This window comes from Hippoglossus stenolepis, chromosome 15 (assembly GCF_022539355.2).
Source record: "Hippoglossus stenolepis isolate QCI-W04-F060 chromosome 15, HSTE1.2, whole genome shotgun sequence".
Classification (NCBI taxonomy): Eukaryota; Metazoa; Chordata; class Actinopteri; order Pleuronectiformes; family Pleuronectidae; genus Hippoglossus; species Hippoglossus stenolepis.
This window is the reverse complement of record NC_061497.1, coordinates 24,839,558-24,867,057: the sequence shown is the minus strand read 5'-3', so window position 1 is coordinate 24,867,057 and position 27,500 is coordinate 24,839,558. Positions and strand designations below refer to the sequence as shown.

At 43.1% G+C, this 27,500-nt stretch overlaps 3 protein-coding genes across 8 annotated transcripts in view; 1 reads left to right on the top strand and 2 right to left on the bottom strand.

Annotated features, from left to right (window-relative positions):
* The window catches only part of camk2a (calcium/calmodulin-dependent protein kinase II alpha), a 15,059-nt gene extending 5,402 nt beyond the window's left edge, over positions 1-9,657 (bottom strand). The window contains exons 1-12 of one of the 2 annotated variants that reach the window (XM_035178488.2): positions 9,367-9,657; positions 8,279-8,373; positions 7,766-7,825; positions 5,972-6,026; positions 5,577-5,642; positions 5,418-5,490; positions 4,171-4,273; positions 3,490-3,573; positions 2,773-2,867; positions 1,997-2,119; positions 1,834-1,917; positions 1,655-1,697 (exon numbers count right to left, since the gene is read on the bottom strand). In XM_035178488.2, coding sequence (XP_035034379.1) covers positions 1,655-1,697; positions 1,834-1,917; positions 1,997-2,119; positions 2,773-2,867; positions 3,490-3,573; positions 4,171-4,273; positions 5,418-5,490; positions 5,577-5,642; positions 5,972-6,026; positions 7,766-7,825; positions 8,279-8,373; positions 9,367-9,428 — 943 coding nt within the window. In that variant the 5' untranslated portion in view covers positions 9,429-9,657. The remainder of the gene's footprint in view (positions 1-1,654; positions 1,698-1,833; positions 1,918-1,996; positions 2,120-2,772; positions 2,868-3,489; positions 3,574-4,170; positions 4,274-5,417; positions 5,491-5,576; positions 5,643-5,971; positions 6,027-7,765; positions 7,826-8,278; positions 8,374-9,366) is intronic. The other variant, XM_035178489.2, reaches the window with a different exon arrangement.
* Positions 9,658-16,358: 6,701 nt separating this feature from the next.
* sra1 (steroid receptor RNA activator 1) lies at positions 16,359-20,863 on the bottom strand. 2 transcript variants are annotated; one of them, XM_035179351.2, is made up of 6 exons: positions 20,669-20,863; positions 19,802-19,912; positions 18,862-18,948; positions 18,599-18,783; positions 17,103-17,211; positions 16,359-17,023 (listed from the first exon to the last, which is right to left on the bottom strand). In XM_035179351.2, exons 1-6 carry the CDS (start codon positions 20,691-20,693, stop codon positions 16,830-16,832), a joined length of 711 nt encoding a protein of 236 aa, XP_035035242.1. In that variant the 5' UTR covers positions 20,694-20,863; the 3' UTR covers positions 16,359-16,829. The 2 variants fall into 2 exon arrangements, with proteins under 2 accessions (XP_035035242.1, XP_035035243.1); XM_035179352.2 differs by having other exon boundaries at positions 18,623-18,783.
* Positions 20,864-22,734: 1,871 nt separating this feature from the next.
* The window catches only part of apbb3 (amyloid beta (A4) precursor protein-binding, family B, member 3), a 6,847-nt gene continuing 2,081 nt past the window's right edge, over positions 22,735-27,500 (top strand). Inside the window, exons 1-10 of one of the 4 annotated variants that reach the window (XM_035177843.2) lie at positions 22,735-23,219; positions 24,518-24,681; positions 24,781-24,818; positions 24,923-24,974; positions 25,872-26,024; positions 26,220-26,347; positions 26,512-26,517; positions 26,727-26,841; positions 27,163-27,244; positions 27,351-27,434. In XM_035177843.2, the coding sequence (XP_035033734.1) occupies positions 23,171-23,219; positions 24,518-24,681; positions 24,781-24,818; positions 24,923-24,974; positions 25,872-26,024; positions 26,220-26,347; positions 26,512-26,517; positions 26,727-26,841; positions 27,163-27,244; positions 27,351-27,434 (871 nt within the window). In that variant the 5' untranslated portion in view covers positions 22,735-23,170. Of the gene's footprint in view, positions 23,220-24,517; positions 24,682-24,780; positions 24,819-24,922; positions 24,975-25,871; positions 26,025-26,219; positions 26,348-26,511; positions 26,518-26,726; positions 26,842-27,162; positions 27,245-27,350 lie in introns of all 4 variants that reach the window. The other 3 variants (XM_035177840.2, XM_035177844.2, XM_035177842.2) reach the window with 3 other exon arrangements.

Here is a 27,500-nt window from a genome sequence, read left to right as displayed (position 1 = left end):
CTCACACTCACACACACACACACACACACACTACTCACTCACTCACTCACCACACACACACACACACACACACACAGTCACACACACACACACACTCTCACACTCACACACACACACACACTCACTCACACTCACTCACACACTCACACACACACACACACTCACTCACTCACTCACTCACTCACACACACACACACATCACACACACACACACACAGTCACACACACACACACACACTCTCACACTCACACACACACACACCCACTCACTCACCTACCACCACACACACACACACACACACACACACACACATCACACACACACACACTCACACACACACACACACACACACACTACTCTCACACTCACTCACTCACTCACACTCACTCACTCACTCTCACACACACACACACACACACATCACACACACACACTCTCACACTACACACACACACACACTCACTCTCACACTCACTACCTACCTACCTCCACACACACACACTCTCACACTCACACACACACACACACACACTCACTCTCACACTCACTCACTCACTCACCAACACACACACACACAGTCACACACTCTCACACTCACACACACTCACACACACACACACACACTCACTCCTCACACCACTCACTCACTCACTCACTCACACACACACACACACACACACACACACACACACACACACACACACACTGTTAACTGCAGCTCATTGGTTGAGCCTCTGGTTGTTTCTGAGTTTAACCCTCAGCTACTGTGACTAATCTGCAGGTCAAAGGTCAAAGCAGACTGTCTGACAGCCAATAGGAAGTGAGGCTGTCTTTTCACCTGGATAAGTGTGAAGCTGCGTTCGACTTAACACAATGCATGCTGGTCCTGACACTCTGATTGGCTGAAGGCAAGACATGTTTTCTGTATATCCATCTCTAATGTGCTGTCTAATGACGAAGAAACACTTTGTCTCTGTTGATTTCCTGTGTGTTTACACGTGGTCACTCTACACCAGTGGTCTCCAACCTTCTCGAGCCCGAGATCACTTTTTAATTCCAAACGTAATCGGAGATCTAACCTCGATATCTTCCCTGTGTACTCTAAATACCAGTACTATACAGTATGAAGCAGTGAACCTTCCGCTCCTGCAAATATTTCACAATAAAAATACCTTTACAAACAAAAGAATGGATTTGGTCAACAAAAATGCTTTTATTTTGAAACGCATACAGAAAGTGTTGCCACCATTTATGTTTGTGACATAAATTCAACAGACAAACATTAAAACTCAGGTGAAAGATAATTTTGTCACTTTATTCTGCTGTGAACCACAATGTTTATCTGTCTATGACACAAACGTCTTCATACCGTAGTGTCCTGGTGTTTTTTAGTTTACTACATATTCCAACTTGTATTGAAGGAAATGCAGTAGATCGAGCTAACATGCCGTGAGATCGTTGTTCTTGTCTCTGACGCTACGAGAAGTAGAAACTGTCCGACTTGACGCCTGTTTTAACTCCAACCCTACAGCTGCTGGCTGATGATGTCAGAGGATCAGACTCAGTCAGACCAAGTCGACCTAGAACCCACCTTGAGTCTGAAAGAACATATGACCTTTGACCCCAAACACAAAGAACAGGTGGACGTCTTACCTGAGAAGTTTCTGGTAGCCAACATGGTGGTCAGAATCGCCCCCTGAGGGAGGGAATATTATAATAGTTATTTAATAATCATATACAATACAACACAATACAATCTACGATTGAAAATTAAACGTGTATAAATCGGAGATGGGTGTCGTCTTCATTCATGTGATGTTGGCTCCGCCTACCTTCAGTTTCCTCCTGGCGTTAAACTTCTTCAGACACTCGACGGTTTCCTGTCTGTGCATACAGGACGCCACCGTGGAGCGATGCTGGGAGGACGAGAACACATCATCATCATCATGTCAGGATGAAGGTGAATCACTGTGATCATATATAAGAGGCTCTCACTGAGATCCACGGATGTTTGAGGGCCTCTGCAGCTGTGATGCGTTTTGCCGGATTGATGGTCAACATCTTATTAATGAGATCTTTGGCTTCAGGAGTCACCGTGTCCCACTCCGGAGACGGAAACTAGGACACAACGAGAGCAACCGGTGAGAGGTCAGGTGACACAGGTGGGGAGTCATGTGACACAGGTCAGAGGTCAGGTGACACAGGTGAGGAGTCAGGTGACACAGGTCAGAGGTCAGGTGACACAGGTGAGGAGTCAGGTGACACAGTTGAAGAGTCAGGTGACACAGGTCAGAGGTCAGGTGACACAGGTGAGGAGTCAGGTGACACAGTTGAGGAGTCAGGTGACACAGGTGAGGAGTCAGGTGACACAGTTGAGAAGTCAGGTGACACAGGTGAGGAGTCAGGTGACACAGGTCAGAGGTCAGGTGACACAGGTGAGGAGTCAGGTGACACAGGTGAGGAGTCAGGTGACACAGGTGAGGAGTCAGGTGACACAGTTGAGATGTCAGGTGACACAGGTGAGGAGTCAGGTGACACAGTTGAGATGTCAGGTGACACAGGTGAGGAGTCAGGTGACACAGTTGAGATGTCAGGTGACACAGGTGAGGAGTCAGGTGACACAGGTGAGGAGTCAGGTGACACAGTTGAGATGTCAGGTGACACAGGTGAGGAGTCAGGTGACACAGGTGAGGAGTCAGGTGACACAGGTCAGAGGTCAGGTGACACAGGTCAGAGGTCAGGTGACACAGGTCAGAGGTCAGGTGACCTACATCATAAGCTCCAGCTTTAATCTGCTGGTAGAGACGATGTTGATCTTCATCCCAGAACGGAGGATAACCGACCAATAAGATGTAGAGAATCACACCTGACAGAAGGAGGACAGACATTAGACAGCGACAGTAGAAAGAGTAGAGACAGAGAGAGTAGAGACAGTAGAGGCAGATACAGTAGAGACATTAGAGACAGAGACAGTAGAAACAGTAGAGACAGATACAGTAGAGACAGTAGAGACAGAGACAGTGGAGACAGATACAGTAGAGACAGTAGAGACAGAGACATTAGAGACAGAGACAGTAGAGGCAGAGACAGTAGAGACAGTGACATGAGAGACCGAGACAGTAGATAAAGAGACAGTAGAGACAAAGAGAGTAGAGACAGTGACATTAGAGACAGAGACAGAGACAGTAAAGAGAGAGACAGTATAGACAGTAGAGACAGAGACAGTAGAGAAACAGACAGTAGAGACAATAGAGACAGAGACAGTAGAGACAGTGACACGAGAGACAGAGACAGTAGAGACAGTAGAGACAGTAAAGATAGAGACAGTAGAGAAAGAGACAGTAGAGACAGTGACATTAGAGACAGAGACAGTAGAGACAGTGAAGATAGAGATAGTAGAGAAAGAGACAGTAAAGAAACAGGCAGTAGAGACAGTAGAGACAGTAGAGACAGAGACAGTAGAGACAGTAGAGACAGTAGAGTCTGACCACAGGCCCAGAGGTCGACTGCTTTTCCATACGGGTCCTTCCTTAGAACCTCTGGAGACAAGTAACCTGGAGTCCCTGCAAAGCCTGTAAAACACACACAACTTTACTACAGTATTCGTACAGTGTTTCTAAACTATTACTAAAGTGTTACTACTATGTTACTACAGTGTTACTAAGCTGTCACTACAGTGTTACTAAACTGTAACTACAGTTTTACTACAGTGTTGTTACAGTATGACTACAGTATTACTAAACTGTTACTAAAGTGTTACTACTATGTTACTACAGTGTTACTAAGCTGTCACTACTATGTTACTAAAGCATTATTTTTTATCCATTTGGGTTTCAGCATCTTGCCCAACGACACTTAGGCATGCAAATGAAGACTGGGATCGAACCTCTGACCTTCTGGTTGGAGCATGACCACTCTAACCCTTAGCCACCCCCCCATACCACAGCATTACTAAACTGTTACTACAATGTTACAGAACTGTTACTTCAGTGTTACTAGTATAACTACAGTATTAAGAGATTGTTACTACAGCATTACTGAAATGTTATTACATATTACTAAACTGTTACTGCAGTGTTACTACAGCATTACTACAGTATTTATTAACTGTACTACAGTGTTGTTACAGTGGAAAACAGTGTTACTACAGTATTACTGTGAGGTCTCACCAAACCAGGCCTGCTGGTCTCCCTCCACCTCGATGGCAAGGCCGAAGTCGGCCAGTTTCACAGCCGCACCTTTGGACTTCGAGGCCAGCAGCAGGTTCTCTGGCTGGAAACACAGAACAGATGCTAACAGGCTAACTCTTCACATTGGTTTTCATTGGAGATGCTGGCAATGCTAACATATGGTGATGAGTGTTCAGCAGACTCACATTGATGCATGACAATAAAAAGATAAATGACTAGAACAACACTTATTTGAGTGCAAACCTTCGAAATAGGTTTAAAATGAAAATGTGAAAATGATTCACTGAACACTTAAAGAAAGTGAGAAACAATCCTGGTTCTACAACTTGATCCACATCTGCACCTAAATTAAATGTTTTTTGCTCCTCCAACAAGTTCAGTAGTTTTCCCGGAGAACAACAAGTGCATCATGGGAGGATGCAAGATAACTCTGTGGATCAAAGGATGGATCCTAAGCTTACTGGAGAAGTTGGCTACCTGCTAATGGATGCATTTCAACCTAGGAAAATTAAGGCGTCAATGTATCCTGAAAGGAAAACTGAAGCATCTGGAGATTGTTGTTTGGGTCTGTCAAGGATGACTAGGACTTGGACAATACAAAGCCAATAAGTGGAGCAAGGCCAATGCCAAAGGCAAGAGGGCATTTCTGATGCAGAAGGTCCGAGAGGCAGCAGAAGAAAAGCACTGTGTGGAAGCAGCCGGGCTCACTTACCAAGCCCAGTGGATGCAGACCAGGCACTCAAGCAATCCCTTTCCTGAAAGGAAATTCTGACCTGTGAGCTGTTGCTGAACTTTTGCCAACTCCAAACAACCTGAAGATCTGGGGCCGACAAGAAGAATCATCCTACAAGCAGTGTTACCCTGAATCCCATCTTTACCGGCTGTCCCAAAGCCCTGGGAGAAGATCGGTACAGATCAAGGCACGGTAAGGTCTTCAAGCCATTTGAAGGGAGCTGCAGAGGCTCAAAGCCAACAAACACCAGCCATCACCATCATAATTTACCAGCTTCCGGAGGGAAGTAGACAAGCCTCCAAGGCCAAGAACATCAGTCTTCCATCAGAACATGAGAATCCATTCATCGCTCACCAACAAAAGATGGCAAAGTACCAGGATCTGGTCGATGAGGTGCGTAACAAAAGATTTCATAATACTGCGATCATATGAACAAGCACAAACAAACACTGAAAACATGACCTCCTTAGTGGAAGTAAATATAAAACCTGACCTTTAGGTCTCTGTGGACCACGCCCATCTGGTGACAGTGTAGCACCGCCTCCAAAATCTGCTGGATGCAGTGGCTGTTCAGAGAGAGAGTTCATGTGTGAAGTGTGTGTGTGATCAGCTCACACGTATGTTACAGTGTCACGGAGCGACTGTTTCCTACCTGGCATCAGCTTCACTGTAATATTCTCTGGCCACGATGTCTTCAAACAGCTCGCCGCCTGTGACCCTGCATCAGAGGAGACGACACAACATGTACACACACATAGGTTTATGTCACATCACACAGGACCCACACAACAACAACAAGCTAACGTCACAACACAAACATGCACTGATAGAAACAAGTGTCAAGTCACGAGATGAGAAATGACACAATGTAAATCTATCGTAACTTAATGTAACTCGGCCGACTTTAACCTAATGCCATAAAGAGATGTAACACATCGTAAAAAAACGTACAACGTACAAAATGACGTCACAAACCACAATAAGAAATAATTACATGACACCTGTGACATCACATATGTATGACAGCGTAGAAGCAGCAGGACTCACAGGTCGAAGATGAGGTAATGATGTAGCTCCTCTGAGATGCTGTCATGAAGCCGAACTGAAAGACAGAAAAACTTTCATAGTAAATTCTGTTTTTATATGAATCATCCACACATTCATTCATTCATCTGCAGAACTTCATCACACCAATCATATTTTTATGTTCAGTATCTTGACCAAGGAGACCTCGGCACACAGAATGGGGGAGACGGGGATCAACCGCCGATCTTCAGGTTAGTAGACAACCCATTCCACTTCCTGAGCCACAATGCTCATTATTCAACAGGTAATATTCAACAATATAAAATATGCTAGGAGCTAAGCTAGCCAGTCTTTGTGCTAAGCTAGCTGTAGCCGTAGAGTTAGAATCAATTCATTCGAAACTGTGTAGGAGATTAACACACACACATATACATGTCTCTCTGTAGTTGTGAGGACACTCATAGACATAATGTATTCTCTAACCCTAACATCAAGTCTTAACCCTCAAACGAGCCATTGAATTTGTGAGGAACAGACAAAATGTCCTCACAATGATGGTATTGAACCAGATAGACACACACAAATCAAATCTTACTGCTGCACTGTGTGGGAGTTTCCAGAGAAAACCTGATTATTTCTTTCTGAGTGCTTCCACACAGGTACGTGTGTGTGTGTGTGTGTGTGTGTGTGTGTGTGTGTAGGAGGAGAGAGGGTATTGTTGCCTTCACCTAAGGACACTGTTGCCTAGCAACACACACACACACACACACACACACACACACACACACACACACACACACACACACACACACACACACACACAGTTATGTAACTGCCGACAGTATCTGTGGAGCATCACCTGCCCACACAGCTCTGTGGACTCACAACTCTGTGGACTCACAGCTCTGTGGACTCACAGCTCTGTGGACGCTCACAGCTCTGTGGACGCTCACAGCTCTGTGGACGCTCACAGCTCTGTGGACTCACAGCTCTGTGGACTCACAGCTCTGTGGACGCTCACAGCTCTGTGAGCTCACAGCTCTGTGGACTCACAGCTCTGTGGACGCTCACAGCTCTGTGGACGCTCACAGCTCTGTGGACTCACAGCTCTGTGGTCGCTCTGTGGACGCTCTGTGGACTCACAGCTCTGTGAACGCTCACAGCTCTGTGGACTCAGCTCTGTGGACGCTCTGTGGATGCTCAAAGCTCTGTGGACTCTCTGTGGACTCAGCTCTGTGGACTCACAGCTCTGTGGACTCACACCTCTGTGGATGCTCTGTGGACTCAGCTCTGTGGACTCACAGCTCTGTGGACTCACAGCTCTGTGGACTCACACCTCTGTGGATGCTCTGTGGACTCAGCTCTGTGGACTCACAGCTCTGTGGACTCACAGCTCTGTGGACTCTCACACCTCTGTGGATGCTCTGTGGACTCAGCTCTGTGGACTCACAGCTCTGTGGACTCACACCTCTGTGCACTGTGGACTCACAGCTCTGTGGACTCTCACACCTCTGTGGATGCTCTGTGGACGCTCAGTTCAGTGGCAGCGTTCTGATTGATTGGATGTTTGAACACTTTAGTTTAGATCAAATACCACTTAAAGTAGTCTTTTACTGGGCTTTTATTGTGAAAACAGGAAGTGTGAAGTATACTTACTTTACTCTCGTCCACAGACTGTAAATTAATGAAGCTATGCAGGCTAAAAGGTTAACATCACTATCATCGTTATATTAGCATACTTGCAGCAGCAGCAGTAGTAGTAGTACTAGTAATAGTATTTGTAGTAGTATTCTCATTTGTTGTAGTTTTACTCACCAATGTTTGGATGTTTAAGTAAACGACAGATCCGAGCTTCACGGTCCAACTTCTGATGATCTACAACACAAACACACAATTATTGATCAGCTGTTGTTACAGCCAGATCAATTTGTCAGTGTTGACTGTTTCTCAGTTATCAGCCAATCACTTTCATTTTAGTGTAATTTCAAGAATTCAAGACTAAGTTTCTCCTCAAAGTGCGCACACACACAAGCACACACACAAACACACACATAAAGACACACAAACACTTTTCGCACACGCACACACACACACTTCTTTGTTAACTTTCCAGGGTGTTGCTAAGCAACCAAAGGAAATCTCCAAACCAGAGTTTTGATCTAGAACAAAAATACACGTAAATAGAGAAAAAGTCAATGTCTGTGCGTGTGTGTGTGTTTGTGTGTGTTTGTGTGTGTGTGTGAGTTTTCAAAAATCACATTAACTGTTCCATTAGGACATTTTACCTGTCAATCACCTGTCAATCACCTGACCCCCCTATTTGCTCACCTCTGGCAGACAGTTTCTTGGTGTTGATGATCTTGGCGGCGTACTCCTGACCGGACAACACCTTCACACAGCGCCGCACCACCGAAAACGCTCCCCTGGAAACACAGCAGGAGGAACCAATGAACAACATCGTTTCCACATGATGACAACACTGAAGATGCTACTGGTACAGTTACCGCTAATGCTAACACCACGAATGTTAATACTGCACAGCTAATTATCATTATATCATTTATAATAATAATAATAACAATAATAATAATACTTATTATTATCGTTATTGTCATTATTTGTATTATATTTATTATTATTATTATTATTATCGCTATAATAATAATGATAATTTGCTTAATTTACAACAATAATTTACATAATATACAACAACAACAATAATAATAATAATAGTTATTATGATCATATTAATCATGTTTCCTGCTCTGTGGAGCTGTGACTGAGAAAAGCTCCTGAGTGTGTTTCTTATGAAAGCTGCTCTTCCTCCCACCATCACATTATGTAAGAGACCTGGCATAGTGTGTGTGTGTGTGTGTGTGTGTGTGTGTGTGTGTGTGTGTGTGTGTGTGTGTGTGTGTGTGTGTGTGTGTGTGTGTGTGTGGGTGGGTGGGTGGGTGGGTGGTGAGTAGGATGGAGGTCAAAAGGGTCTCAGTCTCATCTATCTATTTCTTTATCTATCTATCTCTCTCTCTCTCTCTCTCTCTCTCTCTCTCTCTCTCTCTCTCTCTCTCTCTCTCTCTCTCTCTCTCTCTCTCTCTATATCTGTCTTCAACACAATCAATAATCAATATATATATTTATTTGGAGTCAAATGTGATCAATCCCATAGAAAAGTAACGATATCTTTTCAACTGAATTAATTAAAATCACTACCAATGATTATCAACGTGTTATTTTGTAACTAACAATGAAAACATTTATAATAGAAATAATATGGATTGTGTAAAATAACTACAGTCCACACATCTGTATGTATATAATTATACAGGAAATATCAATACGTTAGAAAATATCTAAATGTAAAAACCTGTGAAAAGTTAAGTGATGATGAAGATGAAGATGATGATGACACTCACTTGCCCAGCTCCTCGTACAGCTGAAACTCTTCGGTGAAACGAGTGCAGATGACCGTTGCCATGGTGACCCGGCGGGGCTAGGGTCAGAGGGCTCCCTGTTCCTCGGAGGATGATGATGGTGCTGATGAAGAGTTCGACCTGTCTGCAGGGTGGAGGAGAGAGGACACAAGATGGAGAGAGAGAGAGTTCTGGATGGAGGAGGAGGAAGATGGAGGGATGATGGAGAGAAGAGGAGAGCAGTGTGTCTCTGTCCTGATCTGAGAGAGACTGAGTGACGCTTTCAGACACTCAACCTGCCCGCCCACTCCCCCGTTAGCCAATCACAGGCCAGGATCCACCCACCCACACACACACACACACACACACACACACGGTCGTCATGGTAATTGCATCCTTTCTGTCTGTGCTGGAAAGTAAGACTGCAAACACCGCCAGCTCTGGAGGAGTATTCAGGAACAAAAATTGCAGTACTACTGATAATATACTGTGTATATGCTAGTAATAATACTACACATACTATTACTCATGAAACTCTAACTAATAGTCTTTTACTGATACTGCTAATAATATGTATCTACTAACACAACTACTTATACTTATAGTGGTTCTTCTTCTTCGGTGTATTAGCAGGTGGCAACTAAATAAAGATCAAAGACAGCCCGTGTTTAGAACATCAAATAAATGACTCAAACCAAACTGATCAGAAACAGAAATACGAGAGATAAGAAATAGAAGAGATAAGAAATACCTGAAATGACAGAAACCATCTTTGACAAACATTTATAAAAAATTTTTGTTCCATGTCCCATCTGCTAACATGGAGGAAGAGGGCGTTATGACTTATACTGCAGCCAGACACCAGGGGGCGATCCAGATCATTTGTAAGCTGTCATGTTGATCATTGTTTGAAATGTTTTTGCTGTTTTGATATTGATTCTGTGATGATGAATAAAGACTTTCAGTTTGTGACCGGAGGCCGGAGCTCTCCTCCTCTCTTCTCCTTCTCTGGGTCTATTTTAAGGTTTGTTTGTCTCTGTGGGAACAAGCTTCTCTCTTTCTTTCTGTCACTCATCTTTTCTGCTTGGCTTCCACTTTTCAAGCCTCCCTCCTCCACCTCCTCCTCTTCATCCCTGGAGAGGAGGAGGCAGAGCTGATTGGTCAGCAGGGTTCGTACTGAGCTCTGCTGGAGCTGCAAACATCTGAAAAACTGTCCAGAACTCCAGGAGCTGAGATGAAGACCTCTTCACTGGGCTGTCAGACAATCAAACTGGCTTTTAGCGCCTCCTACAGGCTGCAGGCTACATTACAGACACAGTATGAAACAACTTTCTGTTCATATTCATGTTGATGATTTCAATGACTGACTGTAAAATGTTTTCATGCTCCAATGTTAAGAAAAAATCTCTTTCCTCAGACTGTCCTTTGCTGATAGCAGCTAGTCTACAAAGATAGCAGCTAGTCTACAAAGATAGCAGCTAGTCTACAAAGATAGCAGCTAGTCTACAAAGCTAGCAGCTAATCTACAAAGATAGCAGCTAGTCTACAAAGATAGCAGCTAGTCTACAAAGCTAGCAGCTAGTCTAAAAAGATAGCAGCTAGTCTACAAAGCTAGCAGCTAGTCTAAAAAGCCAGCAGCTAGTCTCAAAGCTAGCAGCTAATCTACAAAAATAGCAGCTAGTCTACAAAGCTAGCAGCTAGTCTACAAAGATAGCAGCTAGTCTACAAAGCTATCAGATAATCTACAAAACTAGCAGCTAATCTACAAAGCTAGCAGCTAGTCTACAAAGATAGCAGATAATCTACAAAGCTAGCAGCTAGTCTACAAAGCTAGCAGCTAGTCTACAAAGATAGCAGCTAGTCTACAAAGATAGCAGATAATCTACAAAGCTATCAGCTAGTCTACAAAGCTAGCAGCTAGTCTACAAAGATAGCAGATAATCTACAAAGCTAGCAGCTAGTCTACAAAGCTAGCAGCTAGTCTACAAAGATAGCAGCTAGTCTACAAAGATAGCAGATAATCTACAAAGCTAGCAGCTAGTCTACAAAGCTAGCAGCTAGTCTACAAAGATATCAGATAATCTACAAAGCTAGCAGCTAATCTACAAAGATAGCAGCTAGTCTACAAAGATAGCAGCTAGTCTACAAAGATAGCAGATAATCTACAAAGCTAGCAGCTAGTCTACAAAGATAGCAGCTAGTCTACAAAAATAGCAGATAATCTACAAAGCTATCAGCTAGTCTACAAAGCTAGCAGCTAGTCTACAAAGATAGCAGATAATCTACAAAGCTAGCAGCTAATCTACAAAGATAGCAGCTAATCTACAAAGATAGCAGCTAGTCTACAAAGCTAGCAGCTAATCTACAAAGATAGCAGCTAATCTACAAAGCTAGCAGCTAGTCTACAAAGATAGCAGATAATCTACAAAGCTAGCAGCTAATCTACAAAGATAGCAGCTAGTCTACAAAGCTAGCAGCTAGTCTACAAAGATAGCAGATAATCTACAAAGCTAGCAGCTAGTCTACAAAGATAGCAGCTAGTCTACAAAGCGAGCTAATCTACAAAGATAGCAGCTAGTCTACAAAGATACGATATCACAAAGGCAGCTAATCTACAAAGATAGCAGCTAGTCTACAAAGATAGCAGATAATCTACAAAGCTAGCAGCTAATCTACAAAGATAGCAGCTAGTCTACAAAGCTAGCAGCTAGTCTACAAAGATAGCAGATAATCTACAAAGCTAGCAGCTAATCTACAAAGATAGCAGCTAGTCTACAAAGCTAGCAGCTAATCTACAAAGATAGCAGCTAGTCTACAAAGCTAGCAGCTAATCTACAAAGATAGCAGCTAGTCTACAAAGATAGCAGATAATCTACAAAGCTAGCAGCTAGTCTACAAAGATAGCAGCTAGTCTACAAAGCTAGCAGCTAATCTACAAAGATAGCAGCTAGTCTACAAAGATAGCAGATAATCTACAAAGCTAAACCTTTTGAGTTTTTATGACGACTGAAGCTACCACAGGTTCTCTTTCATGTTTGGAGGGGGGGTGTTCAGCCTCAACATGACACTTCACCACTAGATGTCACTACATTCTACACACTGAACCTTTAAATAAATGTTTGTAAAGATGTTTCTGTCTTTTCAGCTCGTTCTTATCTCTCTGATGTTTGTTCAAGTGTTTCTGATCAGTTTGGTTTGAATTAGTTATTTGATGATATAAAAACAGGCTGAGCAACGTGATTGAAACGATTAAACCAAATTTGTTCCTAATACATCTAAATCAATTCATGAATCACCGATGCTCTGATGTGATTGGTGGAAAGGTGGCTCAGTGTCTCGAGGTCCAATAACAGGAAATTTAAATTCATTACATTACATTTCATTGAGCTGAAGCTTTTATCCAAAGCGACTCACAATAAGTGCATCAATCAAGGGAACAAACCCAGAACAACAAGAATCAAGTCAGTTCAATTTTCTTCAAGAAAGACAAACTACAAAGTGCTACTTGTAATTGGTAATGAATATAGTGTTTTTTTATTTTGTTATTTTTATCCAAGGTGTAGACAAAATTCAGACGAGACAACATGTATGAAAGTCAGAATCTATATTTTTTTATGGTGCTCAGTCGTTAATGTGAAGTCCAGTCCAGATTCTAAAGAACAGTCTTCTTCTTTGTTTGGTTTATGGCAGGCGGCAACCAACACCAAGGTGCACCACCGCCATCCACTGGATATGTCTCCTCTTCCCTGCTCAGCCTGTACTGGACGGTTCATACTAGATATTTGTTCGAGTGGGGAGGGGGAGGGAGAGCGAAGGGGCAGAGGGGGAGGGTTTAACATGAGCAGTATAAAAATATAAAAGACGCCAGAGACGTCATGAAGTCAGAAAAGTTCTATCTCTACTGTACCGTTGTCACTAAGTCCTGCTTGGCTGTTCCCCTCAGTGTCGACTGATTTCTACTTTCTGCAAAACGGATGCAGATTGTGGAAATAATGCAGTTTTGGTGGAAGATTGATTTCAAACATCATATCAAACATTTGTTCCAGTTCATACAGATGATCCAAAGATCCTATCACAGGAAGAACAGGTTCTGGTTTCATTAAACTGGACTTAAAGGTTTCAGTGAACAGGATCAGATCATTCGTCAGTTCACACGGTCGAGATGCTAACGACAGGAGCAGCATCCCAGTGAAGAGTTAGAAACCAGGAGGTTGTTCTGGGAACAGATTCATGTTCAGCATTAATGTTGTTAAAGTCATTTTCATCCACAATAAGATTTAATGAGATATTTGAGAATATTGTGACGTTTATGTGGATACCAGCACACAGAGGAATAAAGAGCAATGAAGGTGGATTTATTATCTAAGAACTGAGTCATGAAGAAGTCATGGACATTTCACTCAGTAAATCGGAGAAACAATAAGGAAGTGATCAAATGGCAGCTGGATGCAGCTCACACAGGAAACAGCTTTATACAACAGGAAGTGAGGAAACAACAAGGAGCAGAACATGGTGACTATAGGCTGAGGACAGCTTAGATCACTGGTCGCCAACCCATCGATTGCGATCTACCGGTCGATCTCGCAGTCTTCACTGTCGATCTCCGAACTCTCTGGACTCTCTGTCTGCGTCGCGCCGCAGATCAGCTGTGTCGGGTGTCTGTTGTTCACACGGCAGCGTGTCGGTTACCGGCGGCGGAGCTGCAGGTTTATCTCCTGGTTTATTTCCTTTGAAACAAGTGGATTCATGTACTAAACTAAACACCAGGACTCTACGGTCTGAAGACGAGCACCTCCCGGTCTGTCGATAAAAAATCAAAGCCCTGTGAGATCAAAGGAATGGATTCAGAAAGTGAAAGGCTGGAGTGCTTTTACTTTGAAAAGGGTTCGGAAAGTGTTGTAAATACGTTTGTGTCATAGAAAGATAAACGTTGTGTTTCACAGAAGAATAAAAAGAGAAAATGAACTTTCACCTGAGCTTTAATATTTATCTTATGAAATTATGCCACAACCATGCATTTTAAAATGTTAAAACCACTTTCTGAATGCGTTTCAAAATAAAAGCACTCCAGCGTTTCTGTTGACGGTATCCATTCTTTTGTTTAAAAAGTTTTTTTTATTGTGAAATATTTGCAGGAGCGGAAGATGCACATCTTCATACTCTATAGTACTGGTATTCATTTGAGTACAAGGGACTTCTTTCATACAAAGAAATAGTCATATTTATGACCATATTCAAATCAAAGCCCATTGAACACATTGTGCTGCAGCAGCTCCTCTGCAGAACATGTTGTGGAACTGAAGCTAAATATTGTGCACTGAACAGATAAAGTTGCACAACTGTCTTTCTTTGTTTATTAATGCTCGTACATTCAGCCTTTTACAGAAATTGCAAAAAAACTTATAAATATGACTCTCCTAAGTGGGTTTCTTGGGAGATATCAGGGTGGTAGATCTCGGCTTACGGAAAGTCCAGAGTCTAAAGTCCAGAGTCGAAAGTCCAGAGTCGAAAGTCCAGGGTCTAAAGTCCAGAGTCTAAAGTCCAGAGTCTAAAGTCCAGGGTCTAAAGTCCAGAGTCTAAAGTCCAGGGTCTAAAGTCCTGAGTCTAAAGTCCAGAGTCTAAAGTCCAGAGTCTAAAGTCCAGGGTCTAAAGTCCAGAGTCTAAAGTCCAGAGTCTAAAGTCCAGGGTCTAAAGTCAAGAGTGAAAGTCAAGAGTGAAAGTCAAGAGTCGAAAGTCCAGGGTCTAAAGTCCAGAGTCTAAAGTCCAGGGTCTAAAGTCCAGGGTCTAAAGTCCAGAGTCTAAAGTCCAGGGTCTAAAGTCCAGAGTCTAAAGTCCAGGGTCTAAAGTCCAGAGTCTAAAGTCCAGGGTCTAAAGTCCAGAGTCTAAAGTCCAGAGTCTAAAGTCCAGGGTCTAAAGTCCAGGGTCTAAAGTCCAGGGTCTAAAGTCCAGGGTCTAAAGTCAGAGTCGAAAGTCCAGGGTCTAAAGTCCAGAGTCTAAAGTCGAGCCACAGCCAGAGTCTAAGTCCAGGGTCTAAAGTCCAGAGTCTAAAGTCCAGGGTCTAAAGTCCAGAGTCTAAGGGTCTAAAGTCCAGGGTCTAAAGTCCAGGGTCTAAAGTCCAGAGTCTAAAGTCCAGAGTCTAAAGTCCAGGGTCTAAAGTCCAGGGTCTAAAGTCAAGAGTCGAAAGTCCAGGGTCTAAAGTCCAGAGTCTAAAGTCAAGAGTCGAAAGTCCAGGGTCTAAAGTCCAGGGTCTAAAGTCCAGAGTCTAAAGTCCAGAGTCTAAAGTCCAGAGTCTAAAGTCCAGGGTCTAAAGTCCAGGGTCTAAAGTCCAGAGTCGAAAGTCCAGGGTCTAAAGTCCAGAGTCTAAAGTCAAGAGTCGAAAGTCCAGAGTCTAAAGTCCAGAGTCTAAAGTCCAGGGTCTAAAGTCCAGGGTCTAAAGTCCAGGGTCTAAAGTCCAGAGTCTAAAGTCCAGGGTCTAAAGTCCAGGGTCTAAAGTCCAGGGTCTAAAGTCAAGAGTCTAAAGTCCAGGGTCTAAAGTCCAGGGTCTAAAGTCCAGGGTCTAAAGTCCAGAGTCTAAAGTCAAGAGTCGAAAGTCCAGAGTCTAAAGTCCAGGGTCTAAAGTCCAGGGTCTAAAGTTTACAGTCTTAAGTTCCTTCTCATCTCTGTTGAGAATGAGCTGTTTGTTTTGTCTCATCTGATCGTCCTCTGATCCGCGTTTAGAGAGATCGCTGATAAAACTAATTAGAAGGAATATCGTCCGATACCGATCGCTAGCCGTTCAATCGGAGCACCCTTAGAAGTAACCATATTTGGAGGACTGGGGGGTGGAGCCTGACTGAAAGCTCGAGGACACTGCACACCCTACACCTGAAACCTGCACCCATTGGATGGTACCAGCTGTCAATCACACTGTGGTATCCCCCCCCCCAGCACATCCGGTGCTTTATGGTCTGTTTGACTCTAAATGATCATAATTCACTAAATGAACATCAGCTGTTTGAAGAAGACTTGAAACTAGAGACTGAGACAGAAACTCCTGAATGTTTCCTGACGTTATAAAGTGAGAAGTCACTTTCTATAGACTTCTATAGAAACTACCAGTGGAGTCGCCCCCTGCTGGTCAGTACACAGAAGACAAGTTCCAGACACTTCAGCATCAGCTTCACTCTCTGGACCTGGAGTCTACATCTGTTTTTATTAGCAGTCTGTGGTCCAGACACCAATAATAGTCTAAAATCCAGAATCCAGATGTTCATGGTCCAAATTGCAGAGTCCAGAACAGAAGGGTTTCATTTTGAACAATACATCCATCCTCGTTGAAGTTCCCTTGAGCAAACTGCTGAACCTCCTCCTTCCCTATGGTTTGAGCTTTGAACCTGAAGTGTGAATGTGAGGATTGTTGCCACCAGGTCCTGAGATGGTTAAAAGGGTCAAAGTTTGTCAAGAGACAAAGGAAACCTGCTGCTGAGTCAGGACTGAGAGACAGGCTCCTGGACTGGTTCTGCAGGGTTATGAAGAAGTTGTAGGAGTTCTGGACTCAGATTTCGCGTCTCAGCGATAAGTCGTTTAACGCCGACCATCCACTGAATGACCTCAGTCACATGATCGACCATCAGAGAGCGATGGATCTCATCAGCTGCGTCCCAGTGACCCGACTGCAACTCTGAGAGACAGACAGGTGAGTGTTCAGGCAGGTGGATAGAGACAGGGGCGGACACACTAAGGTGAGGTGAGACAGTTACCTTGAGACAGGGCGTCCATGCGTCTCTTGACAGGAAGACTCAGCTGACCTGATCTCCAGCCATCCTCCAGAAGGCGGAGCCTTTTTTCCACATCATTACACACCTGATCCTGCAGGTCAAAGGTCACACAGGAGGAGATTTACAGCCTGATCTTAAACCGGTTCTCAGGCTGGAAACTGGTTCGAAAGCAGAACCAGAACGCACTGTTATAGTTACAATTATAGTTACAATCCCTGGAAAAGAGACACTTAGTTACTGTTACAGTCAATGTTACAGTTATAGCTATAGTTACTGTTACAATTACAGTTATTTACAGTTATAGTTAGTTATATTTATAGTAACAGTAAGTTGTACTTGTATTTACAGTAAGTTTAAGGTATAGTTGCAGTTATAGTAACAGTTACTGTGCCTGGTAAAGAGACACTTAGTTACTGTTACAGTTAAAGTTACAGCTATAGTTACAGTCACTGTTATAGTTACACTTAGTTAGTTAGTTATAGTTCCTGTAAGTTGTACTTATAGTTGCAGTTATAGTTACTGTTATAGTTATAATTATAGTTCTAGTTACTTTTACGGTTCTAGTTACAGTTAGTTACAGTGACAGTAAGATATAGATATAATTAAAGTTATAGTTGCTCTTATAGTTAAAGTTAATTGTAGTTACAATCCCAGTTACAGTTGTTATAATTACAGTTACAGTTAGTATTGGTACAGTCAGTTATAGTTATACTAGTATAGTTACAGATAGTTATAGTTCAAATGAAAGTTAAAGCTTATAGTTACAGCGACAGTAAGTTAAGTTACATGTATAATTAGAGTTATTTAAAGTTATAGTTACAGTTAAATAGTTTTATAGTTACAGCTGTAATTAAGTGACAGTTACTGTTAGTTATAGTTTAGTTACAGTAAAGTTACTGTTAAAGTTACAGTTAGTTAAATTACAGGTATAGTTACAGGTATTTACAGTTATAGTGACAGTTAAGTAACTGTTACAGTTAATTATAGTTATAGCTACAGTTACACTTAAGTATTAGTTACAGTTAGTTATAGCTATAGTTACAGTTAGTTATAGTTAGTTAGTTATAGTTACAGTTATAGTTAGTTATAGCTACAGATACAGTTAGTGATAGTTATGTTAGTTATAGTTACAGTTAGTTATAGTTGCAGCAATGGTTACAGTTATAGTTGTAGTCACAGTTAGTTCTAGTTATGTTAGTTGTCGTTACGGTTAGTTATAGTTGCAGGTACAGTTAGTTATAGTTACAGTTAGAGAATTTACAACCATCAACCACCAGACATTTACTGTTCAGTTCCTGTACATCGTAAGGATCTTTACGAGTTGTTGTGACTGAACCCAACCATGTACATAAGTGATGAGATCCTCTGTAGGATTCAGGATGTCTGCGTAAGCAAGATGCCGGCCTGTGAGTCGAGATAAGGCAAAGAGAGTCCGTGGGGGGCCGAGGTGACGCAGAGAGAATAATACTGTGACGCACCACCATGATTGGGGTTGAACTCACTCCGATAGTCTGTCTGCAGGCGGCTAGCGCTCGCTTCAACACCAGCACCACTGCTTCCACATCAGGCACACTCTCTGATTGGCTACTGCCAGCCTCTTTCTGGCTTATCATTGGTCCTGACGGAGGAAGGGGCGATGCCACGCAGCCAGGTGGAGGACCAGCTGTAATGAGTTCAGAGAAGCATCACAATAAAAAAGCATGAAATGACGTTCTGCTGCCATGACGACTGCAGCTCTTACCTTTGTGTAGAGGGGGCGGGGCTATGCCACACTGAGTTGGAGCCAGATGGTTGGCCGAGGAATACATAGGGGGTGGAGCTCCTGCACCTGGGGAACAATCAGAGACAGGATGTTTGAAGCATTAAAGACAGTTATTTGTCTCTTCAGTACACATGTGAGTAAGTGATTACTGAACACGTGATAAGAAAGGGAGCTATGTTGTACTGAAACTTTTGGGAGAGTCTAACACTGGGGTCGGCAACCTTTACTATCAAAAGATCCATTTTTTCCCCCTTTTCCACAAAATAAAATGTGTCTGGAGCCGCAAAACATATTTGATAATACAGCTTATAAAGTTTTATATAAAGTTATACTCAGTGTTGTGCCAGTTCACATTTATAATGAATGAGTTCACAGTTCTCTTTTTTTTTTTTTTTCAACTAAGTTCACGGTTTAAAACATGAACTGGTTCAGGTTCACAGTTCATGTTTTATTGGGAGGATTCAGGTGACAGACGTCCGGTCGTGTGTTTGGTTCTGAGTCGATGGAGTCGGATCGTGTCTGCGTGTCGCTCATTCTAACACTGAGTCCTGACTGAGCGTCTCGTGTTGGACTGAAACTGTTGACGAGTCATTTCCATGATGTTTCAATGAGTCTGATAAACTGGAATCAAACCAACACTCAGTGACTTCCTGTGCTGATCAGGTCCTGAGAACTAGTGATGAGTGTGTATTAGTTCCAGTGAAGCCGAGTGGAGGAGGACACAGAAACTCCAGCTCGGTACAAACCAGCTTCTGCTCTGATCCTGAAGCAGCTGAGACCAGAGGAACTCTGTGTTTCACTTCTACAGAGTCACTGAGCGGCTGCTTCAGGTGCACGAGCTGTGATCTCACTGCGTGTGTCTGAGTGACACACACACACACACACACACACACACACACACACACAGTGTGTTTCTTACCTGACGCAGGAGGAGCTGCTCTCTTGTTCAGGAGGTTCCTCGGGGGTCCGCGGGCCGTCTGAAGGCCATAGGAGAACTGAGGGGGGTCGTTCCAGCCCCGCTCCTGGTTACCTTGGCAACACAGACAGATTCAATCTGTCAATCAATCAATGACTGTTTGAGCTCAGTTGTGCTGTGACACTTTCAGCTCAGTCAAACATGACACCACATGTTTACATGATGAAACAAACATGTCCATTTACACGTTTATGTCCTGATGTGTCCACTAAACATGGAGGAAGAAAACAACAGCACAAGATCGAATACATAATAAATATCTAATGAATAGTATCAATAATAAATAATGAGAACTAATAAACCTTCATTTCATTCAAACTATAAGAGGCTGAAGCTCGTGTGCCAAGACAGTTTGCAACACTAGGTGGCGCAATGAGCCCGTTGAATCCTACAGATCATTTCTCGATGTTAACAGCAACATGAAGAGCTCAGATCTTTGAGTTCAGTTTGTGAATCTCTTTTCTCCACGAACCGAACATCTGCTGCTGTTTCTATAGAAACGCATTGACTCTGATTCGAGACAGGACATTTCTACAGGACTGTTTGATGACTTGTTCGAAAGCCGAACGTCAACCGACACTGCACTGATCCAAAGTACCGGAAGTTACTCACACTAACTCTTTACGTTTCGCCTCAAGGTGTAAAACTCATACGATTTGTCATTTTCTGAACGAAGTTCGTTGAGGCGACGTTAACAGTTGAGCTGGAAGCTCCGCGTCAGCGTCACATTCAATGAGTCATTCAGAACTTCATCAACTTTATTACCGACATTAACTTTAGTCGTTAGCGTCATGAACCGCAGCAGCTCACCTGCTTTCACGTACATGTCCTCCATGTTGGATTCCAGCTTCTTCTTCCGCCGAGGACGCGAAGCTAACGGCTAACGTTAAAACAACGTTTAGGCTTTAATGAAACTTCGCGTTTAAATTAATATTTTAACAAACACGAAAAGACGTCGAGCGAACATAGAAGTGTCCTGTTGACCTTCTGCGACACCAGATTCACTTCCGCTCTAATTTCAAAATAAAATAAAAGTTTTTATTTTGTCGTATATATACATGATATACTGTATATATATATATATATATATATATATAACGCAGTGCAGTAGACATTATAGTCATTGAGGGGACGTGAATGTTGTCAAATTGTCCCCCCCAATAAACTGAATTGTAAACTGGCCGAATAATAATAATAAAACTGTTATGCTATGACGAAAAGCAAAAGAGATGCAGAGGAGAGGACAGGAATTTAAAACATAATCTGGTAGAATTTGAAGATAATTATGTATATTGTATATAATTTGATATACTTGTGTAATTGTATGTTTTAAAATATAAAAAAATAATATATAAAGTTATGTAAAATACACATAAACATGTTTATATTACCAAGCACACATTAGACTTACAATACAGTATTAAACATTGTTTTAAGTAACAAAATACATAAAAATGTATCTTGTGTGTTAATAATGAGTTGTGAGATTTTGGTCCCCCCCCATCATAAAGGGTCATGATTTTTATTACATGTGAATTTGATCGATATCAAGTTTAAATATAAAAGTACGTGTGAAAAAGCAGCAGAAATGAAACAATCAGGAGTGTGTGTCAAATGTTTGCTTTATAATATATTAATGATTATAGTAATAAATAATATATAGTATTTTAGGGTGCAGTGTTTTTGTACACAATCCTCATTAAAGCAAATACTAGGCTTTTATTTTGCAGGAGAACTGGTCTGACCTCCTGTCATGTTTTCCGGGACACGTGGCCGACTGTGTCCTGCTGACGTCATGTAGTGTAGTCAGAGCAGGGGCGGTTCTAGGATGAGACTTTGAGGGGGGCGGAGCCCCGATGAGAATAAGCTGCAGGTTTTGCACCAACACATAAAGACTGGTCCACAAAACAGGCAAAGAAATAAGAGGTGAAAAACTTCAGCTGCTTGTTATGTTCACCATCAGTTCACCTCTGGTGAAAATCCACACCACAATCAGACCAACTCCAAGTCGAACGCACCTTGTGTCTGACTCATCCTCTGACGTCATCAGCTGGTGGCTGCCGGGTCGAGTAAAAACAAACGAGTCGGACACGTTCTACTTCTCGTAGCGAGACGAGAACAACAATCTCACAGCTTTCTTTTTTTTGGTTGCAGATCAAACAGATGTTTTTAAAATCCTCGTGTTTTTGAACAATGAACAACAAAGTTGTCTGAGAACTTTGTTTCATCTAAAAATTTAAACTGTAAAGTGACAAAAGAGAGAAACTTGTTTTATTAATCAGCACATAAGAAATACAAAATAAGACAAACATGAGATAACAGAAACAAAGAGAACCCCAGAGATAAGCACTGTCAGTGGTTAATATTATACATTCACATATTATATATTATCATATATGTACTGTATATATAATCACTGCAGCTGGAGAACATCTGTCTGACTGTAGCAGGAGAACATCTGTTTGACTGTAGCAGGAGAACATCTGTTTGACTGTAGCAGGAGAACATCTGTCTGACTGTAGCAGTAGAACATCTGTCTGACTGTAGCAGTAGAACATCTGTCTGACTGTAGCAGTAGAACATCTGTTTGACTGTAGCAGTAGAACATCTGTCTGACTGTAGCAGGAGAACATCTGTCTGACTGTAGCAGTAGAACATCTGTTTGACTGTAGCAGGAGAACATCTGTCTGACTTCAGCTAGAGCACACATGCTATGTTTTAAGGTCACGTGACCTGGTGACATGTTGCAGCGCAGGATGAAGTCGTACAAAAATTCTAACCATCATGCATTGCGTCAGGACCATCATGCATTGCGTCAGGACCAGCATGCATTGCGTCAGGACCATCATGCATTGTGTTAGGACCAGCATGCATTGCTGCACAGAGCTGCATCAAGTTGAACGCACCTTTTACTGTCACAGCTGGGGGGGGGCTGACATTAACATTTATTGTAGAAACTCTGAGTCTTTGTGTGAAAACATTTTTGAATATAATGTTTTTACAGTGCAGGGCGAACGAGTCAGAGAGGGAGGGGTGATGACATCAGCAGGAGTGGGAGAGAGGGAGGGAGGGAGAGGAGGACAAAAGCATCCTTCATCAGAGAGAGAGGAGAGAGAGAGGACGAATGAGAGGGGAGCGAGACGGAGACAAGATAAAGGAGAAGAAGACGACTGATGGTGCGGACGAACGAAGGACGAGAGACACTTAGACACACAGACAAAAAGGAGAGAGAGAGAGCAGCTGGAGACTTTAACCTCATCTGGGCCTGTGTGCGATCAGCTGATTGGAACACACAGGTTGGAGGGCGGAGCCATGATGGGGAAGGATTACATGTTGGCCATTATCATAGTGAACTATGATGGTAAGACCTCAGGTTCTGATGTTTACTTGTTGTAAAGAAACGCTGTTGTAACAATGTGATGCTGAAGAAAAAGTCAGTTTACGTTGTGCAGAAAACGTCAGAAGAAGAAGAAAACTAGCATGAGAGTTAGCTAACCGGCTACAAACCACCACCTCCAACTTTCTACAAACACACGTCAGTAACTCCTTGTCCTGAAAGTCTGTGTTCAAAATAACTTCCTGTTTTCACAGGTTAGCAACTGTAACTAAGGAGGGGCGGAGCTCAGCATTGTGTTACATCTGTCTGACCTGTGATAGGTCACAGAAAGTGCCTGCTCATTGTGGGAACTCTTGGGTTTTCTCTTCAAACTTGAGGTCTCGACCTTATTATGTCATGATTTGGCTCTTAAATTGGACTGAACAGAATATCTTTTATTCCAATCGATTCTTTATTTTTACAATGGACTTTTGTGTGAAGCACTTTGTAACCTGGTTTAGATAAGTGCTATACAAATAAAGTTATTATTAATATTATAATTATTAAACTGGACCTCACTAAGACAACACTGTGCAAAACGCTGGGAAATGAAGCAGCATGTTATGATTTGATGCTGTGCAAATAAACCTGAATTGTAGCCTGGACGTTGGTCCAGCTGATAGATTCTGTTTCCAGAACGTGTGAGAGTGAAGAACTGCGGGAGGAAAAGGTCGTGACCTTCAGAGACGAGAAGCTGTGACGAGGTTTAACGTGAACATGCGTCAGTGCTTTATTAACATCCATGTTTAGCTTCTTAGTGTCTGAATTGATGACTCGACCTCCCCCCCAGTCTCCGGTCATATCACTGCAGTCAATCAGCTGATTCAGCGTTTTGTCTTTGACGCTTCATCAATTATTCACATCCTCTGTGTTTTCTTCTCTCTCCTCGTCTCATCACTCATTCCCTCCTCAGGGGAAACATGAAACAACACTGAAGATTAAAACGAGCTTCGAGTCAAAACGTTTAGTAACACGTTAGGAACACGTATGTTAGAGAAAGCTGTGTTTTTTATGCCCTGAAGTGTGTCTGACAGGCAGATGATCTTCATCACATGGTCCAGGCTGATTGGTTCTGGTTGTGCAGGGGTTCTCCTCACACTCGAGTCCTGTTTGACTCCGACCTGAACACACTTCATGTAGAATCTTTCCTTCAGGATCACAGCGATCCAGTCACAGATTTTCTGGATCACTGAGTTCACTGCAAACAGGAAGTGATCACAGTCAGTTCAGCTGCTTTTATTTTGAAGTCATCACAGTGAGGTTCTGGATCTGTGTCTCTGCAGACAACATCTGGACCGACCAGAACCTGCTGCTGGACCCGGACCTTCCCTCTGGCTGGAGAACCATCAAAGACTCCACAGGAACCTACTACTGGCACGTTCCCACCGGCGCCACCCAGTGGCAACACCCCAGCCTCACTGGAATGCCCCAGCCTCTTGACGTACAGGTTAGAACATGTTAAACATGTCAGAACCCCCCCCCCTGTGTTAGCTTAGCTGAGCTAGCTCAGGTTAGCTCATGTCCTCTTCTGTGGTGTTTGTATCAGCAGGAGGAGGCTGGAGGACAGAGAGCACCTGAGGACAGGTAACAACACACACACACACACACACACACACACACACACACACACACACACACACACACACACACACACAATTTTTATATGATGAGACATCTTTTTCTTTCAGGTCGTCATGGCGACATGAAGATTATCTGACCAACCACGACCCTGATTCCAAGGTATCACCACAACAAAATTAAATAAACCTAATTCAGTCAGTCAGTGTGACATTTGATGGTATTTCCATACATGTCATTTATACGTATTCTCACTGTGTGTCTGACAGTTTTAGTCTTTCAGGTGAAACCCCAGTGGCCTTAAGCTCAGCTGCAGGAAATAAAACACATAAATAAACTCTAAAGAAGGAAGTAGATTTTCATATCTTTAAAATACAACAGGTACAACACTGTGACTGTTTCTACTGTATATTGATATCAGTACACACATGTACAATGAGGTTTGAAAGTCAGAAACTAAATGAACATAAGTATAAAACCATAAAGAACAATAGAAACGACTAGAAACGACAATAGAAACAAGAGAAAAGACTTTAATGTGTAAAATGTAGAATGAGTTTCTCTGCATCAGCCACAGTGAACAGGTGAAGTAGCTGCAGTCTGTGGTACTGTGAGCACTTTGCTCCTACGGGTCAGGTTGGTTCTGTTCGGATCCTCTGAGGAGAATCTAGATCTTTCAGAAGCTCATCAGAGGAGCTCAAAGGATCTTGTGGGTCTCTGAAGACCCTGGTCCTCCTCAGAGACTCGAACAATCCACACCAGCTCCACGGATCCTCTAAGAACATGATGTCATGGTTCAAAGGAAGGGATCGGTCAGTGGGCGGAGCTTTATACTGTTTGATCTCTTATCTCCAAGTTAACCTGGAGCAGGTCAGCTGTTCAGGTTAAGTTACCATGGTGATTTACCCCGATAACAAGGGAACAAGCTTCGTAGGACAGAAAACTCTGAATTTAACCTGAAGTTACCTGATGACCACAAATCCTGCTTCTTAGTTCAAGGCCCTGAACCTGTCTCTCTCTGTTTGTGTCTCCCTCTCTCTCCACCTGTCTGTCTCTCAGTGTTTTGCGGTGCGTTCTCTGGGCTGGCTGCAGGTGGAGGAGGAGGACCTGTCTCCAGGTCGCAGCAGTCTCGCTGTCAGTAATGTCATCCAGCAGCTGTCTCACTGCACTCCAGCTACCGAGCAGAGAGACCGGCTGGGAGCCTCGGGGGAGGTGAGACACATGGTCTGCTGAACCCTGCTGTCTATCTCTCTACTGGTCTGTCTCTCTACCTGTCTGTCTCTCTACTTGTCGGTCTCTCTACCTGTCTGTCTTTCTATCTGTCTCTACCTGTCTGTCTCTCTATCTGTCTCTGTCTCCACCTGTCTCTGTCTTCACCTGTCTGTCTCTCTGCCTGTCTGTCTGCAGGGGCGGGAGATGATGCTGGTTCTGAAGAAAGACACCCTGACGCTATTGGACCCTTTAGACCACACACCCCTCCATTGTCAGCCAATCATTAACATCCGTGTCTGGGGGGTGGGCTGCAACAACGGCAGGTAAACCAATCAGAGTGGTCAATCCACCTGTCTCTCTCTCTGTGTCTGTCTCTCTTGCTGTTTACATGTGTGTTTTACGTGTTTGTCTGTGTGTGTTGACATGTTTGTTTACACTAACACTGCCACTCTCTGTTTCCTGAACACGCCCCCCCTCACCTGGGCAGGGACAGGTAATGTTTTCATTGTCACGTACGTCAGGGTCATTTATGGAACCTGCTCATCACATGACCACGCTGTGTGTGTGTGTGTTACCCACATTGTGGGGACGTTACGTTAAGGGACTTGTTTTATTTTATCTACGGGGACACAGCGTCCTCACAGGACAAATGTAACGTCCTCTGAAGTCATGGAGACATGAGTGTGTGTGTGGTGTGTTCAGGGACTTTGCCTTCGTGGCGGGAGATAAGGACACCTGTGTGCTGAAGTGTCACGTCTTTCGCTGCGACGCTCCGGCCAAGGCCATCGCCACAGCTCTGCACCAGTTGTGCTCCAAGGTCGGTGAATCATCCACCATCACCTAGCTTAGCATAATGTGTTAGCATGCTATGTTAGCTCATCAGAAAGTTTATCAGCAGTAAACACAGATTCCAGTTGAGGCGTGTTGGAAACTATTAGATGTTTTGATTAAACCAGTAATTTTATGAATTACAGTGTATCAACACTTACATTCGACCTTAGAGATGGATGACGCATCCCACTTCCAAATATCTCAGATACAAAAGTTGCATCTTGTGGTGATGACGTCATTTGGTGGTTGAGAGGATTAAGGAGCTGTGGCGTCCATCTTTATTTACAGTCTGTATCTTTGTCTGCAGATGATGTCAGAGAAGACGCTGATGAGGACGTCTCGCTCTCTTACCATGGACGGTATCTCACCTGAAGATCTGCCCAGACAAGGTGACGTCCCCCGTTCTCTGACGTCCCCCGTTCTCTGACGTCCCCCGTTCTCTGACGTCACCCGTTCTCTGATTGGTTCTTTATCGATGATCTGTTATTGTTTCAGTTGAGTTTCTAGAGGCCGTGCAGCAGCAGGTCCAGAAGTTTGATGTCCAGTACATCGGAAACCTGCCGGTGTCCAGAGCCATGGGTAACACACTCACACACACACACACACACACACACACACACACACACACACACACACACACACACA